Genomic DNA, 20,098 nt, shown 5'->3' with positions numbered 1-20,098 from the left:
AAACTCAAAGCAAAAAAGGAGAAAGCAACATGTAATCATTTTCATTTTTCTTCGTCCAAAATTATCGTTATAATAGGTTTGTATTTGGAAATTATCTACTGTGATACCGACCTCCTCTCTTTATTGCCAGGATCAGCAAGGTTTTTCCATATAGGTTCAGATCATAAATATTGTATGACAAGAGGTAAAATCAAGAATATTATGATGTTAATATCAAGGATATAATATATTATTTCTACAAGTTTTTATTGACAAAATTCAAAATATAATAATTGAGTACAATTTTTTGGTAATACAATTCTGATGAGAACAACAGAATTCTTTTTTTTCTGGGATAACATTTCACTTAATTGGGTTCAAAGTTAATGTGCCGCATCATCAAAATTGACTGCAAAAAATTTCCTTTCATAACCATATCCAGCTTGAGGTCATACAAAAACAACTGGTGATCCAGTTTTGGCCCACAGGCCATATGTAGTTTGCCAACCTTTGTTCTATTAGTTAAATAGATCAATAAGGCCAAATTGGAAAGGGTGTATACTCAGATAATATAATAATTTACATGCATAAGAATGTGTATACAAGCACACATGTGCATTTTTATATCAAAACCCACTATAATTTGCTTTATTTCCTCTTTATTTCTCCTTTAATGAGAGTGATTGATAGGTGTGAGTGTGCTCTTCGAAAATCAGTGTTTTCACAGTGAATGATTCTAAAGTGGCTTAATAGGAAAATGATATTTTCTGTGAATCATTGGTCACATAATTTTGACCTTTAGCTTTGGCTCGTATAACCAAGAATTTCTATTATGTAGCTTTTTCCTGTCACTGCTGGGTACTTTGGCCCTTCCTTAAACTTTTTGAATGTAATTTAAGATTTTGTCCTTGGAAGGAAAATTCAGAAATATTTTTTCTCAATAAATTTTGGTAAGTGATGGCTTCTCACTTGTTTGTTTTCTTTATTAAAGCTGTACATAGAGACATGGTAACCTATTCAGATTGTTTTGGTAGTTTGAAATTCTGTTTAAATTATCCCTAAGATGAGAACTTAGCAAGAGTGCTTATATTTATCACAATTATTTTAAGTCTGAAACCTTTTTGGTTTTTCTTTAGATCTTTAAATGGATGAGATGGCTACCACTCAGATTTCCAAAGATGAACTTGATGAACTCAAAGAGGCCTTTGCAAAAGTTGGTGAGTATTTTTTGTAGTAAAACTATAGGGAAGCAATATTTATTTGGTCCCAAAGTTATTTCTCTAAAAATATCACGTGAATGGTTAATCAAAAACATTACAGCAACATAGTTAAAATAGATGAGATAAAGTTTTGGAAGCTATACTTAAAATTGTTTTATTTATTTATTTATTTGGGCAAGAGTGGTAGCTGATATTATTTCCAATTTTATATAGTATTTAATATGGTCAAATTTTTTAGACCACAGTTCCAGTCCTTAACTGGTGACTGTTATGTATGGTTCCTGAAATTTTCATGCCAAATTTTAGTTATTATATTTTGTATCTCGTATCTTTCTGAAGAGGTTTGAAACTTTCGCCATATTCTCAAAGGGATATGTGACCCTCAAAAACATTAGATGATTTTTTACCCTTCCCTAATTAGTTTGGCGTTATTGCCTTTTTTATGGGTTTTCTGAGCCTTTGGATAATGCAGATCGTTCTACCTCGCCATGTTAAATTATAGCTTCAATATAAGATGAGAAGGCATAGCATGCCATTTGATTTATCCTTTATCATCATATAACATGCCTTACAATAGAGCAGCTATGGAATGTAAATATGGAATATTTACATTCCAAATTTTAGTGCTCGGGTCAAGTCTATAGACAGTAATGAGAAAACGGGGTAAGAACAGACTACTTATGTAAATACATGAATCAGCATGTGCTTAGAGAGGTAGATTATTATTATTTGGTATCTCCTTGACTAAAGGGTACAGAACTAGCTCATATAATGATTTGTTATGTAAATCAGAATTTGCCATTAAACCTGTGTTGAAAATCCCATTAGTGAAAAATGAGGAAATATACACTTCTGTTCCCATATATTTATAATCAACATTTTCTACGAAGTCATTCAGTAGTAGCAGTGTACCTTGGGAAGAATAGTGACCCCAGCCAGAGTGACCATTCATAATCCCATCAAAATTTTAACTGGAAAAATCTGAATAGTCCTGACTCTAACATGATTGTGTGTGTGTGTGTGTGTGTGTATAAAAATAGCAGTTAATTAACTTGCCATGGATACCGCTTACTGTAAGAAAAATGCTACATAGTTTAATATATAACAGCAAGTGAATTCTTGGCTGCAAGAGTTTTTTTTTTTTTAATGTCTCTCATTCTGTCAAAATAGTCTTATAATTGTTTTAGGAGTGCATTTGTTGAATCTTTTTTAAAATTTATATTCATCTTTCAACATTAGCAGCAGCTTAATTTGTTCTTTATGAATAGAATTTCGGAGTAGACACTATGCCCTATTAAGTACTCATCTCCTCAAGTAAAAGCTGAATACAGGTCTTGTCCTCACATACAGCATCTTGGAAATAATTATGTGCAATATTCCTTAAAAATTAAAGATAATTCAGATATTATTTACCTGATGAGACTTGGAATACATTTTACAAGTAAAAGAACTTCATTGTCCCTTAAAAGCTTAATGACATAAAGAGGATTGACCAATTATCTTCATAGAGGAAGCAGTTAAATTGTATTAAGTAAGGAATCAATGAGAAGTTTGACTGCAAGAAAAGGTCATTGTGGAGCTATTGTTTAAGTAGAGTTTAAGATAGGAGTACAGTTTGCCAACGCCCCTGCCAGGCATATGTTCCTAACATACTCAGGCTCTTATTACTATATATGCTGTAAAAAATTCTGGAATCCAGAATTCCTGCCTGCTGTGAATATTATTCTTTTGTAGTGTCCACTCAGTATCTAGCATAGTGTTGCACACATGTTAGGTTCTCAGTAAATATTTCACTGATTGAAACCCAAGAAAATATATACATGTAGCCTTTTGATGTACTGGGATTTTTGTCATTATCAACTATACGTTCAGAGGGCCTTTGTTGTGAAGATTTTCATTACAGTGGAATTTATTATGAAAGGTTTTTGCCATTAAATTGTAGCATATAAAATTTATATGTATTTTTCAGCATAATAATGCTTGTGTGTACTCCATCTTTTAGAAACTCATTTAAGGACCCAGCAGTCTTTCGATTTTCTTTAAAAAAATCTTTGTAGTTTTAAGTTGTTGTTAGTTACAGAACCCTCAGACAACTGTCAAAGGTGTTACAGAAATTTTTTTCCTAATTCAGGGACACTTTATTTTAAAAACAAGCTCTATAACTTATTATCCTGTGAAGGACAGTTTTTCCTTTTTGTGGGGGTAGGTTGGCAGAGAATAGGAAAGACTATTTTGTCTCAGTTCAATTGCGACAAAATATGGAAATCATTAGATGATTTTCCCCATCTATTAACAATAATAGCCTTGATTATCTCCTTAGAAATTCAGCAAAATCATAGTGTGTGGAGAAAATCTCTGTAATTACTGCTAATCATAGGTTTTGTTCAATCAATTAATAGTGCTTTGAAACTCTCTTTACTAGCAATAAATTAAGTATTAGAATTTAAAGTTCTCTTTTCACTCACTTTCTGCACCTGCGTAGTTTTAATCTCCAAGCTCATATAATTATTTTAATTTTCTCAACAATTGTTTCCCGTGCTTCCCAGTAGCAGAAATGTTAGTTATCAATTTTTGTACTTCATGATGTTTCCATTTTAATTTAAATGCTGGAATACATAACTTTTTCTAAAGAAGAATAAATAACACCTTTCAAAACACTTAGGTATTAATATTTTACCATCTAGAAACTGTCTTTTACATTCTAAGCCTTTAATCTTGCTATGGAAGCTAGTGGTCATTTGGATGATTACTTGTCATAAAGAAAAATTCATGTAATGTAAATCTTTGCAGAGTTGCTTTAGTACTGCAAACACTTACCTTGCCTTGCCTTTTTTCCCTCCTGAGCACTACTGAGGTTTTTTAAACATGAATTCAGCACTTTTGAAATAAAAGAATAATGGGGTTTCTTAAATGACTAGGAATAGTATGGGTGTATTCCTTTGAGGTTTCCCACCAAACTAAGCAAGAAAAAAATTAGTTGTGGTGGTTGTAGCTATACCAGACTTCTCTCATCCCAGGAAGTTGAGTTGTTTCAAATTACTTGATATTCTCTAGTATATAAAAAACACTCGGCCGGGCGCTCCTGTAATCCCAGCACTTTGGGAGGCCAAGGTGGGCGGATCACGAGGTCAGGAGATCGAGACCATCCTGGCTAACACGGTGAAACCCCGTCTCTACTAAAAATACAAAAAAATGAGCCAGGCATGGTGGCGGGCGCCTGTAGTCCTAGCTACTCGGGAGGCTGAGGCAGGAGAATAGCGTGAACCTGGGAGGCGGAGCTTGCAGTGAGCCGAGATTGTGCCACTGCACTCCAGCCTGGGCGACAGAGCAAGACTCCATCTCAAAAAACACACACACACACACACACACACATCAGGATGATGCCACAAATAAAAAGTACTTTAGTTTAATTTACTTTTGTATTCAATAAAACTATACCAGTGCATATTTGTTTAATTATGCCTTAAAACAAAAACAAAACTATAGCCCATCTAAAAAAAATGAAACTAATCAGTGCTCTTTCATTGTGCCATCTGGTTAATTATATATGGATTATTAGAAGTGGAGGTCTTGGGATAGTTGGAAAACCATGTTTCCAAGGTGTGGAAGCTAGTGAAGAGTACACATGTGTGGGTGCATGGGTAAAAGCAAGAGCACACGTGTGTGTGAGAACACAGATGTATTTTTAAAACGAGAGTTGCAGCAGGGGAAAAATGATGGCCAAACTGCTGGAAATTTTGAGTCAGAAAAGGACTGATAAACATTTTTGATTACCTGGTCTCACCCTCTAAACTTGTCCAGCCTTCTGCTGTACTTGACCTCCATCTTTGGAAATCCACTAGTACAGTGAACTCTAATGCAGTAACCTCCAGTCTACCCTTAGCTGGAACTCATTAAACTGCCTCTTATATTTGCTGCAGTGAGCTACCTCAAAAGGTATAAGCTGTGAGAGGCAAACCCCATGTTTAACTAAGCATCTGGAGATGTTTAGCAGCTGCGTTTTCTAAGGTTTTAATGCCTAATGAAAGCTTGATTTTACTGCTTAGATCTTAGGATGGAATATAGTTTAAATTCTTCTGTCCAAGTCTTTTGACCGAGTCTTTTAAATCAGTATTTTGTGAGTTTTCATGGACATTCAGGATTGTGTATGTATGTATGTAAACCCATTATTGTTAGATAAATAGATTCCTTTTGTCATTTCTTTAGTGCAGAAAATTTGTAGACTATGTTGGTCAAACCAAATTAAACTTTTAAATCCAACTCTTCCAAAAGGATATGCATCTGCCCTTGATAGGCTTTCTTCTTTAAGTCCTAATGAGCACTGTCCTGAGTGGGCTAATAGAGAGGTCGCATGTGTGTTGCAGATTAGGGCACACAATATGTGACCTCTTCATAAAGAAAGACACCAGATTTAGACAGATTCAAGGATGTTTAAAGCAACACACACACACACACACACACACACACACACAACCTGAGCGTCAAAGAAAATCCCAGTCTTTATTACTGTCAAATTTATAAGACAAAATAGCACCCCAAAAGACGCTTTTGAAGTGATAGATTGCAGCATGTACCACCTGGACATGGGCGGTGTAAAACAGCAGCTAAAATCAAAACCACTTGGATTCTGGCTTAGCTTTCTCCAGACAAGTACTTAAAATAGCTTAAATAACAGGATGCAAGGGGAGGGAAAACATTTCCTTTTAAGGATATGCATTCTTGGTGTGATTCAAACTTCTGCAGGAACATGGCTGTGTAATAAGTTTATTTACTTTAAGGTTTACTTAGGGGAGGGCGGTGGGGGAGTTAAATGGTATTTAAAATAATACTTGGTAAAAGAGAATAATGAGGTTTCCTTTAAAACAAAATGCAGATGTGAACCTCCATGTGTCATCAGACAGAGAGAGAGAGGGAGAGAGAGAACACTCCTTGTAACAGTTGGTTTTTTTTCTGGTGAATTCAATATGAAAAATGGGCCTGTCTGGTGCAGCATTGGGAGCTGCTTAGTGATTTTTTTAAGTATCATAATTTTCTTCTTTTAAAAAAATAACACTTTGTCAATTTACTCAAATTTAACCCTTTACTTTCTGCCAGAATTGTGTTCAGTGATAAGGTAGAGTTTCCTTTATCCAGCTTCTCCTTAATGTCCACCCATACTGACCATATTTTCTAAACCAAAAGGTTGAGACGTGCCGGCATTGAAACTGCTCTGCATAATATAGGCAGTATGGTAATTTATGTCTACTTTATCAGCTGGTTGGAAACTATGATGCTGGAACAGAAGAGTCTTCAAAACACAGAGCCTTTCCCACTCCATAGCAATGCATAGTTAATGAGAAAATAGCAAGTGAGCCAAAAAGGAGTTGCAGAATATTGGCAGCATGAATGAGAAAATAAAGGACTGCCATCATGCCTGGTGGTTATGATTTTAATATCCAGTTGTTAAAACGACTTCCAATCTAGGTATGTGTATTTTGGGTCAGTTTACTATTAAATTCTCATGTTTATGTCAAAACTCAGAATAGGAGAAGTTCACCATCAAACATACTGAACAGCAACATTGTAATTCCAATGCTTTGTTTTTAAAGTGGACATTTTAACCACAAATAAGGACCTAGTCTTGTGATTTTAAAAAATTAAATTGTCTTTTTGAAAAACCTTGCCACATTATTCTTATTCTCATTGTGCTTTTGAATAACAAAAAAATATCCAAAATTCATTTTGGACTATTTGGGAATCATTCAGGTACCTCAGTTATTTTATTTTACGCATGAGGAAAACATGACTCAAAGACTATCATTTAGCCAGTTTGTAAAACGAAACTACTTTTCTCCGATGTAGAAAATTAGATTGAATAGTCATCAGCATATATGTTTATTTTTTAAATTGCAACAAGTTAGTCTTAGAAGTAGACTAACAGTTGTGAGCACCTGATGAGATGGAAGCTTTCTAAAATCCCATTGTGCTACCTTTTTTCTGGCCTTCCAAACCACATTAGATCTTTGATATTGTTTAAGGATGGTTTTGGTTTTTTGACTGAGGGTTGGAAATAAAATTAGCATAAAACTCTTTAAGAGTAATTGCATGCTATTTTGTCTCTCAAGTACTTTACCAGCTGGGAGGTTTTGTAAAATTAATTGCTAGCTGCCTTTTTAGGCTCCCTCTGCCTTCTTGTTTAAATTGAAATTGTTTTCTTCGGGCCGGGCGCGGTGGCTCAAGCCTGTAATCCCAGCACTTTGGGAGGCCGAGATGGGCGGATCACGAGGTCAGGAGATCCAGACCATCCTGGCTAACACGGTGAAACCCCGTCTCTACTAAAAAAAAATACAAAAAAACTAGCCGGGCGATGTGACGGGCGCCTGTAGTCCCAGTTACTCAGGAGGCTGAGGCAGGAGAATGGCGTAAACCCGGGAGGCGGAGCTTGCAGTGAGCCGAGATCGCGCCACTGTATTCCAGCCTGGGCGACAGAGCGAGACTCCGTCTCAAAAAAAAAAAAAAAATTGTTTTCTTCAAAATGTATGATTTAAGAGCTCTAAGAAAGGCTTGATAAAATTGACTCGTACTAACACTAAAATGCCTTTGATCATGGGAGGTAGTGTAAGTGGGACTAACACTGGGGGCTAAAATATGGGAAAATGGCAGAATAGGTAAAATTTTTAGAAGAGAACACACATTCTTCTCATCCCAGGAAAGAGTAAGGATATGTATTCAACGTGACTCAAAATTTTTCCAAGGACTTTGTAGCCACAGTTTCAAGTAAGACCCAGGGGTTCCATTTGATTCATTTCTGTATCTTTGGCATCTAGCCCAGTGGGTGTCTACCCACAGGGTAGGTACTCAGTTTGCTCTGGAGGTTGACTCATACTTAAACAAGTGCGCATCTCCTTTCTCATTAAAGCCAAAGCAGGTTTCTACATTTGGAGCAAAAGAGATCCTGACCAGAGAGCTATCACTGGTTGTCCACTTGGGCCCTCCCTGATGGGTGTGCTCACTTAGAAAACCAAATTACAGATCTGAAGGCTGCTGGGTAGGGACAGGATTAGAACAAAGGGAATGAGATTGAATGTTATTTAAGGGATATTTCTGTCAAGTTTTGGTTTCTCGATGAATTGCCATTCAGTCTTTGAGTGCTATTTCTGTATTTTTGTCATTGTTGTTTAGTTTTGTTTTTAAAATGCCCATCTAGGATTAGAGCATTCTTTCCTTGGTCAATTCCTGAGAATCAGTGATTCTACAAAAATAATTTTTTTCCATTGCTTATTATATACAAAAGATTGTGCTACATATTGGAGTGGGAGATACAAAGATTTAAAAGAATCTTTATAGGGAGATTTGCAGCCTAATAGGGAAGTTTTTCATGTAATAACAAATTCTTATTCCTCCAATTTCCTTTAAAATTTTCCTGTCCCTTTCTTAAAGCATCTGTTACTACTACCCTTACTTCAAAATGAAATTTCCAAATGTGGTTATTTTATGTTAGTTATGTTTTAGGGTGGCTACTTCCTGGCATCTTTTAATCACTTCAGTGAACTGTCTTCTAATTAATGCTCAAGGGAGGTTATTTCAGGAAGGATTCATGCAAATAGTAATTCTCCCTGTGACCCAAACTTCTGGAGTTTTTTGTTTTTGCTTTTGAGACAGTGTCTCACTTGTGCCCAGGCTAAAGTGCAGTGATGCCGTCATAGCTCACTGCAGCCTCGAAATCCTGGGTTCAACTGATCCTCCTGCTTCGGCCTCCCAAAGCACTGGGATTACAGGCATGAGCCACCAGTCCCAGCCACCAGACCTGTATTCTAACCTAATACAAATAGACAGCTGGATAGACTTTCTGGGCCTTAGTCAGTTTCATATAGCTTTGAATCCACTGTAGTTCTCCCACATCGAATTTAAAACATCTCTACCTTCCACTTCTATTATAACACTGAGAATACAAAAAGAACAATACCTGTTATATACCTGTTATATACTCCAGTCTAAACTAGAGTCAAAGCACAGTGGCTCATACTTGTAATCCCAACACTTTGGGAGGCCAAGGTGGGAGGATCATTTGAGGCCAGGAGTTTGAGATTAGCCTGGTCAATATAGTGAGACCCTGTCTCTACAAAAAATACAAAAAACAAAAAGTTAGCTGGGCATAGTGGTGAAAGCCTATAGTCTCAGCTACTCCAGGAGGCTGAGGTGGGAGGATTGCTTGAGCCCAGGATTTCAAGGCTGCAGTGAGCTATGATTGTGCCACTGTACTCCAGCCTGGGCAACAGAATGAGACCCTGTCTCTAAAGATACTTTTTTAAATAAAAAAATTGGCTGGGCATCCCATTACTGGGTATATACCCAAAGGATTATAAATCATGCTGCTATAAAGACACATGCACCTGTATGTTCATTGCGGCACTATTCACAATAGCAAAGACTTGGAATCAACCCAAATATCCATCAGTGACAGACTGGATTAAGAAAATGTGGCACATATACACCATGGAATACTATGCAGCCATAAAAAAGGATGAGTTTGCGTCCTTTGTAGGGACATGAATGCAGCTGGAAACCATCATTCTCAGCAAACTATCACAAGAACAGAAAACCAAACACCGCATGTTCTCACTCATAGGTGGGAACTGAACAGTGAGATCACTTGGACTTGGGAAGGGGAACATCACACACCGGGGCCTATCACGGGGAGGGGGGAGGGGGGAGGGATTGCATTGGGAGTTATACCTGATGTAAATGACAAGTTGATGGGTGCTGACGAGTTGATGGGTGCAGCACACCAACATGGCACAAGTATGCATATGTAACAAACCTTCACGTTATGCACATGTACCCTAGAACTTAAAAGTATAATTAAAAAAAATATATATTGGCTGGGCTTGGTGACTCATGCCTATAACCCTACCACTTTAGGAGGCCAAGGTGGGAGGATCACTTGAGGCCAGGAGTTCAAGACCAGCCTGGCCAACATGATGAAACCCCATCTCTACTAAAAATATAGAAGTTGGCCAGGCATTGTGGCGCATGCCTGTAACCCAGCTACTCAGGAGACTGAGGCAGGAGAATCGCTTGAACTCAGAAGGCGGAGGTTGTAGTGAGCCAAGATCATGCCACTGCACTCCAACCTGGGTGACAGAGTGAGACTTAGTCTCAAAATAAAGAAATAAAGTAGTCTAAAAGAAAAAAAGAACCCACTAAAGTGGACAACGTTTTGATAGTTAAAAGGAATAAGCTATCTCTTCCTCCAAAGATACCATAAAAATGAAAGAATGTTATACTTAGGTAATAAGGTATAGTAGTGATCAGAATGTTATCACTCTATCTGTATTTAATACGCATTACTATTCTATCTCCAGGTTTTGAAAGTGTTTGTGGGGGGGGGAGAGTTATGAAGTCTTGTGTATTCTGATTTATAATCAGTGTGATAGAACCAAAAAGGAACTTTAGAGATATGTGGTCCAAAGCCCTCCTTTTACAGATGAGAAAACTAAGGCCTGAAGAGGTAACTTGTGCAAATTAATAGCCAAGTTGAGATAAGACACTGTGTCACATTATTCCCACTGTGTGTCTCTTCAAGCATGCATGCTGTGTTTCTTTCACTATGCCACACTTACTCTCTAGTACTGAGCTCCACTGTAATTTTAGAAAGGAAATAGGAAAAACAAGTTCGTATATGCATGGGAGCAGGTGTATTTAAACCAAAGACATTCATAAAACAAGAGCCACTAAAATTTTACCGCAGTGCCATGGGGATTACTTTGTTCTTTTTAGCAACTGCAGACATTATTGATGGATTGATTTCTACATAGAAACACTTTACATGTAGAAATAAAGAGTTTGATGTATGACCTTTTATAAATCCAAAGCAAAGAAAGTGAATATACGCCCTAGGGAAATTAAGTGCTTTACCTCGAAGAAAATCTAAGTGATTTTCACACTAAGTATTGAGTGGTTTGTTATTGATGTTTTAAAAGTACAGATATTTTAATTAACCAGGCGTAATTGTGCCCACCTTGGAGCTGAGACAGGAGGATTGCTTGAGCCCAGGAGGTTGAGGCTGCAGTGAGCCATGCTCGTGCCACTCCAGCTTGGACAACAGAGACCCTGTCTCAAAGAAATATAAAAGTAAAAATAAAAGTACAGATGTTTTAATTCATAGATTTAAAATGTAGTAATCAATGTTTAAGAAACTTTAATACTTAAAATAGACTGCATTAAAACTAAATAGAATTTCGTCAGCATTCAAAATATTGGCAAGATGGTTCCATACAGTATGCTTAATATTTTAATTTAATTTAATTTTTAATCCCCCAGAGCATTCTTGCAAATTGCAATTTTAGTAATTGACTAAAAATTGGATAATGTGAATTACACATGGATCACACTTAGAAAGAAATTTCAGTGTATTCCATGGAATACATTGGCCTAGCAGAACTTGTATGATCAGCTAGCTCCCTGACCTTATATCTCATTTTCCCCCTTGTTCATTCTACCCAAGTCATATTGGATCTTTACTTTTGGATCTTTACTTTTCCCGAAACACACCAGACACACTGCAGCTTCACTGACTTTGCATTTGCTATTTCCTCTACCCGAAATCTCTTGCCCCAGATAGCCACATGATTTGCTTCCCTTACCTCATAGAAGTCTTCATTCAAATATAACCTCATCGAAGTGGCCTTCCTTACCCATTCTGTCTAAGTAGTAGCACCACAACCATCCCTGCCCCCCAATATCTCTATAACCCAGAGTTACTCAACTTCAGCACAACTGACATTTTGAGCTGTTTAATTCTTGTGTTGTACATACCGGGGAGGGATCATATCCATTGTAAGATATTTAGAAGCATCCCCAGCCTCTTTCCACTGTATGCCAGGTGCTTCCTCTCCCAGCCCAACTCCCTTCTCCAGTTATAGGAATCAAAAATGTCTCATGGGAGCAAAATAGCCCCAGTCTAACTCCCTATGCTTTTTTTTTTTTTTTTTTTTTTTTTTTTTTTTTGACACAGAGTCTTGCTCTGTCACCCAGGCTGCAGTGCATTGACGCAATCCAGGTTCGGGCAATTCTCCTGCTGCAGCCTCCCGAGTAGGTGGGACTATAGGCGCCTGCCACCGTACCCGGCTAATTTTTGTATGTTTAGTGAAGATGGGGTTTTGCCATGTGGGCCAGGCTGGTCTCGAACTCCTGACCTCAAGTGATCCACCTGCCTCCGCCTCCCAAAGGCTGGGATTACAGGCGTGAGTCACCGTGCCCAGCCTGCTTTATTTTTTTTATTTTTTATTTTATATATTTTTTTGAGAGGGAGTCTCACTTTGTTGCCCAGGCTGGAGTGCACTCGCGCTATCTTGGCTCACTGCAACCTCCACCTCCCAGGTTCAAGCGATTCTCCTGCCTCAGCCTCCTGAGTAGCTGAGGTTACAGGCACCCGCCACTATGCAGGGCTAATTTTTTGTATTTTTAGTAGAGAGGGGATTTCACCACGTTGGCCAGGCTGGTCTCGAACTCCTGACCTCAGGTGATCCACCCATCTCTACCTCCCAAAGTGCTGGGATTACAGGCGTGAGCCACTGTGCCTGGCCACAATACATTTTCTTAAAAGCACTAAGGTCATCTTGAGTCATTTCTCTATTCAGGTTGTTTCCTTCTATTATAATTAAATTTACATATGAAAATCAGCGGGACCTAAGGAATAAAAGTCATTGAACAGAAGATATTTGAAATTACTTGTGAACATCAAACTGTATTCACAGAAAAATATATATTCAAGTGGTTACAACCCTCAGGACATTAGCCTTTTTCTCAATAAATTAACTTTTGGTCATTGATCGGGTTTTTTTTCTATTTTTAAAAGCTTCAGAATAAACATCATTCATTTAATCAGCACTTCAAGATATACTCTGAGAAACTTCAGTAGTACAAAAATTAAAAGGTTATTTATAGAGTCATGTTAAGCATCTGATTTTGTCAGTAGTGCATTTATTTTTATGAACTCTGTATTCGTCTTGAATTAATGTTTATTTACATTAACTCTTAAAATAATTGGCACTGAACATGATTGCTTAATTTCAGATGTGCTTTGAAACAGAATCAGCATTAAGTTCCTAAAAGTTCTTTTAGAGCAATGGAAGAATAAGAAACACAAAATTCCTATAGTTACAGTAGAAATTGTTCTACACTATGGAAGTGTTTTGTAGGTTTACGATCTATTAGTTCTTTTTTTTAAATCCTATTAACTCCAAGTTAATAATAATTGTATTAACCAACTATGCTTTCTTGAACTTAGGGATGCTCTTTTTAAGTAAATCTACATACACATTGCTTAAATCACAGGATACATGATATAAAACCTTGCTTTTTCCACTAAAATGTCCATTTCCCTTTCAAACAATCTTATGTTCCCCACAATAAGAAAATATTTTATTTAAGTGAGCTTATGAACTGAGCCTCAAATGAAGGGAAATACTCTTAATAAATTATGTCTCTCAATTTTTTCCTTTTTTTGCTTGCTCTCCTTTTTTACAAAGATCTCAACAGCAACGGATTCATTTGTGACTATGAACTTCATGAGCTCTTCAAGGAAGCTAATATGCCATTACCAGGATATAAAGTGAGAGAAATTATTCAGAAACTCATGCTGGATGGTGACAGGAATAAAGATGGGAAAATAAGTTTTGACGAATTTGTTTACGTAAGTATGTGAAAATTCCCGATTATTAGAAGTAATAGATATTCCTTCATCTAGTGGGATGTTATAGTATTAAGTACTATTATGTTAAGTTCCTAAATATATCATATTAGTACTGTTATAACTAGTAACATTTCTGTCATCCTGCCCACTAAATTTACTTCTTTTAGCTGCTAGAATATCTTAACAAATGAATCGAGAAAAAGAGCACTGCAGAAACAAAGATATAAAATGGTAAAGTGTTAAGGTGATAAGTTGTATAATGTGAACAGTCTCCTTTCATGGCATCATTAAAGGGCAGTTATCAAGGTGATAAGTGACATCTTTGAAGTATTGTCTCTCCCATGGTGAACAGTGTGCTCCAAAATTTTAATGATACACCCTGACTCACAGTCTCAGAAGCTTCCTGAGCTGAACTTTCTTATTAAAAAGTTGTTTTCCACTCTTGTGGTAGGGGTGTTTAACTGAACCATTTTCTCTAGGATGATAATTTTGATAATTAAAAGTTTGAAGCATATCTTTTTAGTCCATTGGAAGAGGCATTTAAAATTTTTGTTTTCTTCTCTAGTTTCATCAAATATTCTTCAAGGTTAGGGGCTGAGTTTTTAACTCCTTCACCCCCCACTCCACTCCCAGAACTTAGTTTGGTGTTCTCTACTCAGTGCCTGGAAAATGTATACTTGGCACATGGTTCTTCAATGCCTACCACTATTGGCTGCTAGCAAGTGAGGACTAGATTTTTTAGACTTACGCCATTTTCAGTCTGTATTTATTGACAATGTATTTGAGATACATGTTAAAAATAGCTGACTGGGTGTGGTGGCTCACACCTGTAACTCCAGCACTTTGGTAGGCTGAGGCAGGAGGCTCTCTTGAGGCCAGGCATTCAAGATCAACTTGGGCAAGTTAGGGAGACTTTGTCAGCTTGGGCAACTTAGGGAGACCCCATCTGTACAAAAGCGTTTTTTAAATTAGCCCAGCATGGTAGCTTGAGCCTATAGTCCTAGCTACTCAGGAGGCTGAGGCAGGAGGATTGCTTTAGCCCAGTAGTTTGAGGCTGCAGTGAGCTATGATAGCACCACTGCCCTCCAGTCTGGGTGACAGAGCAAGACCCTGTCCCTGTCTCTAAATTAATTAATTAATCAATTTAAAAAATAAAAGAATAGCTGTTGCTTTTCCCTCAATTAAGGATATCCTTAAGATTTCATTGGTGTATTTATTATTAATTTAAGGCTGAGTTTGACTAGATCTTACTAGGAATTCCTTTCAGTATATCACAAACTAGTTATCAGTGCCTAATATTTATCACAAATATCCTAGCACTCCTATCCTCCTTTGTCACGGTTTATTTTTCCCCAAGGCAACTGAAACGATAACATACTCCTATCAGTAACTGTGGCTCACCATAGCAAGTGAAATTTTAAAATGTTTTTTCCAATTAGAATTAACACCTTTAGAACACTGTAGTAGTTCAAGAAGCAAATTGACCAAGTAATGATGCCTACTCAGCTGACAGCATTTTGTGATTGTTTTTAAAATGCACACTTGTTGGCCGGGCACAGTGGCTCACGCCTCTAATCCCAGCACTTTGGGAGGCCAAGACGGGCGGATCACGAGGTCAGAAGATGGAGACCATGCTGGCCAACATGGTGAAACCCGGTCTCTACTAAAAATACAAAAATTAGCTGGGTGTGATGGTGCGTGCCTGTAATTACAGCTACTCAGGAGGCTGAGGCAGGAGAATCGCTTGAACCAGGAAGTTGGAGGTTGCAGTGAGCCGAGATCACTGCACTCCAGCCTGGTGATAGAGCGAGACTCCGCCTGAAAAGAAAAAAACAGGCCGGGCGCGGTGGCTCAAGTCTGTAATCCCAGCACTTTGGGAGGCCGAGACTGGCGGATCACGAGGTCAGGAGATCAAGACCATCCTGGCTAACACGGTGAAACCCCGTCTCTACTAAAAAACACAAAAAACTAGCCGGGCGAGGTGGCGGGCGCCTGTAGTCCCAGCTACTCCGGAGGCTGAGCCAGGAGAATGGCGTGAACCCGGGAGGCGGAGCTTGCAGTGAGCTGAGATCTGGCCACTGCACTCCAGCCCTGGGCAACACAGCGAGACTCCGTCCCAAAAAAAAAAAAAAAAAAAAAAAAAAAAAAAAAAAAAAAAAGAAAAAAGAAAAAAAACAAAAAGAAGCAGACTTGTGTCATAATTATAATGATATAGTTCCTGCCATTTTCTTTTGAAATACTGATTTTCTCCCACCATTTTTTTGTCTCCAGTTATAGCCAAAGCCTTTTGTTTTGAATTCTGTGTTCAATAGTAAGTTGCAGTTTATTTGCAATTTGAGCACTTGCATGTTTTCTGATGTATCACTTGCTACCCTTTTAACTGCATGGTTAATTGTGAATTTAAAGTAGCTCAGAGCAGCAGTTGACTATGATTGGCTGTTTTTGATAAAATTTATTGCTCAGAATTTTTTAATATATTAGAAAGAACAGACCAAAAACAATAGGATTTGCAGTGTGTCATTATTATTAAGGACAAAATTGTGAAAATGTCTTTGAAAATGATCTTGGGAAAATTGTTAATTTGTAGATTTTGAAATGTAGTTTCTACACAGCTATTTGTGGCTTTTAAGGGAGGAGGTGTGATTGCCTTGGTATATTCTTTGAAAGTAAAGAACATGCACAATAATTTTGGCAACACCAGGGCTTTAAGAAAACATTTGTGAGGACACTTTAGGTTAGAATATACATTTTAGAATTGGAAGGAATCATTATATTTACATTCCTACACTTTTCAAATGAAAAGAAACAAGCAAACTTGGATTTCTGAAAAAGGAAGTGATTTTTCCTTTTTGCCCAATATTACACAGAGGACTAGTGGCTTTTTCCACTACCTCCCCGCTATTCAAGAAATTTGAGCCGGGCGCGGTGGCTCGAGCCTGTAATCCCAGCACTTTGGGAGGCCGAGACGGGTGGATCACGAGGTCAGGAGATCGAGACCATCCTGGCTAACACTGTGAAACCCCGTCTCTACTAAAAAATATAAAAAACTAGCCGGGCCAGGTGGCGGGCGCCTGTAGTCCCAGCTACTTGGGAGGCTGAGGCAGGAGAATGGCGTAAACCCGGGAGGCGGAGCTAGCAGTGAGCTGAGATCCGGCCACTGCACTCCAGCCCGGGCGACAGAGCGAGACTCCGTCTCAAAAAAAAAAAAAAAAAAGAAATTTGAAATATCAAGGACAGTAAAGTAATCTGCCTGAAGTTTCAGATGCTGCTACTATGACTGTATTAACCAAATGTCTGTCCACACCCATCTGCTTTGTCATCAATGAAACATCTTACAAATTGTCAAACAAAATATGGGTAGAGCTTAGTTATCCAAGAAATAGAAATCATGTTATTCCTGTCAGATATTAGCATAAGGAAATAGAAATAAACATGTTCTTGCTTGTTAGGTTTTTGCTTTTTCTTTGAATTGTTGCTCAAGGGATGTTAATTGCAAACCAAACTATAAACAAAAATAGTTTATGTTAATTTCAGAGAAGTGTGTGTGTGCACGCGCGCGCGTGTGCTTGTGTATGGCAAAAAACAGTCCCAAAATGATATGTATGTAAACTTTAAAGGTGAAAATTAAATTTAATACCCTGCTTTTTAAAATTCTTAGCACTTCAAAACCAAAAATACTGGATTTTTATGCTTACAAGATAATAGGACTTTTTTTCTTTGATTGTTAAACTAGTATGGCACTTTCAGCAGAGAAGTAAGCTGCCCAGAACAGTCTTGGACATATAGTAAATGCTGTATGTGTTAGTTGTTGGGGTAGTTATTCCTTTTTTTTTTAAAGAAGTTATGTTTTTCAAATATTACTAAGTTTAGGCCCACAAGACATTCCAAAATAATGGAAAAATTCAAACCTGCCTCTTTGGAAACATTTTGGAAATAAGCCCCAAACACTGGAAGCCAGTCAATTCTTTTTTTGCAATTCTTTCTGAAATCTTTCTTTCTTAAGTCATATGCCTCTGGATTGTTTTGGTTTGGCCACTTGTCCTGTGTTGAGCTAACTCTGGGGTCAAAAGAAGTTAGCCAGTTGCTGAGCGTCTTTGAGAGAAAGGCAGTGAAACTTAATAAAAGGAATAAAAAACATGTATATTCACATAAAGGACACTGAAAAGTATGTATAGATCAAGAGTGGATATTGCTTCCTGAAAAAACTACAGCAGGAGTTAGCTCACAGATGATAAAGCAAGTCTTTCCTTGTGGAGAGAAAACAGCACAAAACAGTGAGCTCATTAGTATCACAACGGGCAGCTTTGAAAAGATTCATTGAGAAGACTCCATCCAGCACAGTAGTCAGCCTTGTGCTATCTCTGATTTCAGAGATTTCTTGTTAAGCCAAAGCTTGTACTCAAATAGTTTTATCATCCACTTAAGCGATTTCTTTACGAAAGTAGAAAGTAAAATGCAAATTCTTTTGTAGTGAATCAATGTCACAGACATACAAATGTCAGTTCTTTCTTATCATTTTTACTTTTTTTTTTTTTTTTTTGAGATGGAGTTTCACTCTTGTTGCCCAGGCTAGAGTGTAATGGCGTGATCTCGGCTCACTGCAACCTCTGCCTCCTGGGTTCAAGGGATTCTTCTGCATCAGCCTCCAGAGTAGCTGGGATTACAGGCATGCGCTACCACGACCAGCTAATTTTGTGTTTTTAGTAGAGACGGGGTTTCTCCATGTTGGTCAGGCTGGTCTCAAACTCCCGACCTCAAGTCATCCACCCACCTCGGCCTCCCAAAGTGCTGGGATTACAGGCATGAGCCACTGCACCCAGCTCATTTTTACTTCTTTAAAATCCAAGGAATAGAGGAAAATACTATGAAACTAAAAGTTTAAGCTTAGCCGGAATAATTTATTTGAAACAATTTAGAAAATGAAGGTCATGTAACTTTGCAAGACCTTTGAAAATTAGAAAACTTAATTACAACTTTGCATTTCATTGCCAAGCATAAGAAGGAGTTTTACTAGAGCTACATAAGTAATTGCATTAGGATATATAGCAGAGACATTCTATATATATGTATATATTTTTAAAATTTATTTTTCTTTTTTTTCTTTTGAGACAGGGTCTTGCTTTCTTGCCCAAGCTGAAGTACAGTGGCACCATCTTGGCTCACTGCAACCTCTGCCTCTCGGGTTCAAGTGATTCTATGCGTCAGCCTCCTGAGTAGCTGGGGTTACAGGCATGCACCAGCATGCCCACCTAATTTTTGTATTTTTAGTAGAGATGGGGTTTCATCAAGTTGGCCAGGCTGGTCTTGAATTCTTCCTGGCCTCAAGTGATCCACCCACCTCGGCCTCCCAAAATGCTGGGATTACAGATGTGAGCCACTGTGACCAGCCTACTTTGCTAGTTCTAGTTGTTAGTTCGAATTCCCAGACGTTCTCTTTTTTAAATACGAATTAATTCTTTTTTCTGTGACATAAACAAATTTGGATTTATTTTTTAGCTGAAATCATGATAATTGAAACAACCTAAGTTTTAGAAGTAAATGATCCTTGAAGCAGAAGCACTTGTAATAAGAAAAATAACTTTACATATCTCATTCTAAAGCTGTAACACTTTTGTCATTGCAGGGACTTTGGTATGTTAGGCATGAAGAAATGCACACCTTTCAGATTTTAACTTATTAGACAACGTTTCACTAAATGAAGTAGAGTACAGAAAGAAGTAGACTAGTGACTATTGTCTTTTCACAGAGCAGGTGCATTGTTATCAAAAGGAGAGCTATAGGATCAAAATGCATCACAGTTAACGTACAGTTGAACTAAAACATCACATTGTAAATAAAAATATTTTAATAATTTGAAAACTGCCTGAAGTGTGTGCATCAGCTCCTCATTGTTGATACTTAGAAGCCAGTATAATGGCCATAGAGCAGGAAGGGTGATTTCATTGGTTGTGTGTAGTATTTAGAGTAGTGCGTATGTGTGTGTCTGCATACATATACAAACATAGACACACACAGACATTTATTCTAAAATTCTACCTCCAAAATTACTGGTATAGCTAGCACAGAATCGCAGCTATGGAAATACTGAGTAAGCTTGATTTTGTAAAATTTTTTTTTTTTTTTTTTTTGAGGCGGGGTCTCCGTCTTTTGCCCAAGCTGGGGTACAGTGGCCCCAGCTTGGCTCACTGCAACCTCTGCCTCTCGGGTTCAAGTGATTCTATGC

The 20,098-nt window shown here is 37.7% G+C and overlaps 1 protein-coding gene across 4 annotated transcripts in view; it reads left to right on the top strand.

Annotated features, from left to right (window-relative positions):
* The window catches only part of PLS3 (plastin 3), a 90,056-nt gene that overhangs the window by 47,818 nt on the left and 22,140 nt on the right, over positions 1 to 20,098 (top strand). For all 4 annotated transcript variants that reach the window (XM_023202989.2, XM_023202990.2, XM_023202992.2 and 1 more), the window contains 2 exons: positions 1,116 to 1,196; positions 13,712 to 13,875. In XM_023202989.2, the coding sequence (XP_023058757.1) occupies positions 1,124 to 1,196; positions 13,712 to 13,875 (237 nt within the window). In that variant the 5' untranslated portion in view covers positions 1,116 to 1,123. The remainder of the gene's footprint in view (positions 1 to 1,115; positions 1,197 to 13,711; positions 13,876 to 20,098) is intronic.

Source organism: Piliocolobus tephrosceles, chromosome 12 (assembly GCF_002776525.5).
Source record: "Piliocolobus tephrosceles isolate RC106 chromosome 12, ASM277652v3, whole genome shotgun sequence".
NCBI classification, from domain to species: domain Eukaryota; kingdom Metazoa; phylum Chordata; class Mammalia; order Primates; family Cercopithecidae; genus Piliocolobus; species Piliocolobus tephrosceles.
The sequence above is the reverse complement of the archived record's forward strand: the minus strand, read 5'-3'. Positions and strand labels throughout refer to the sequence as shown.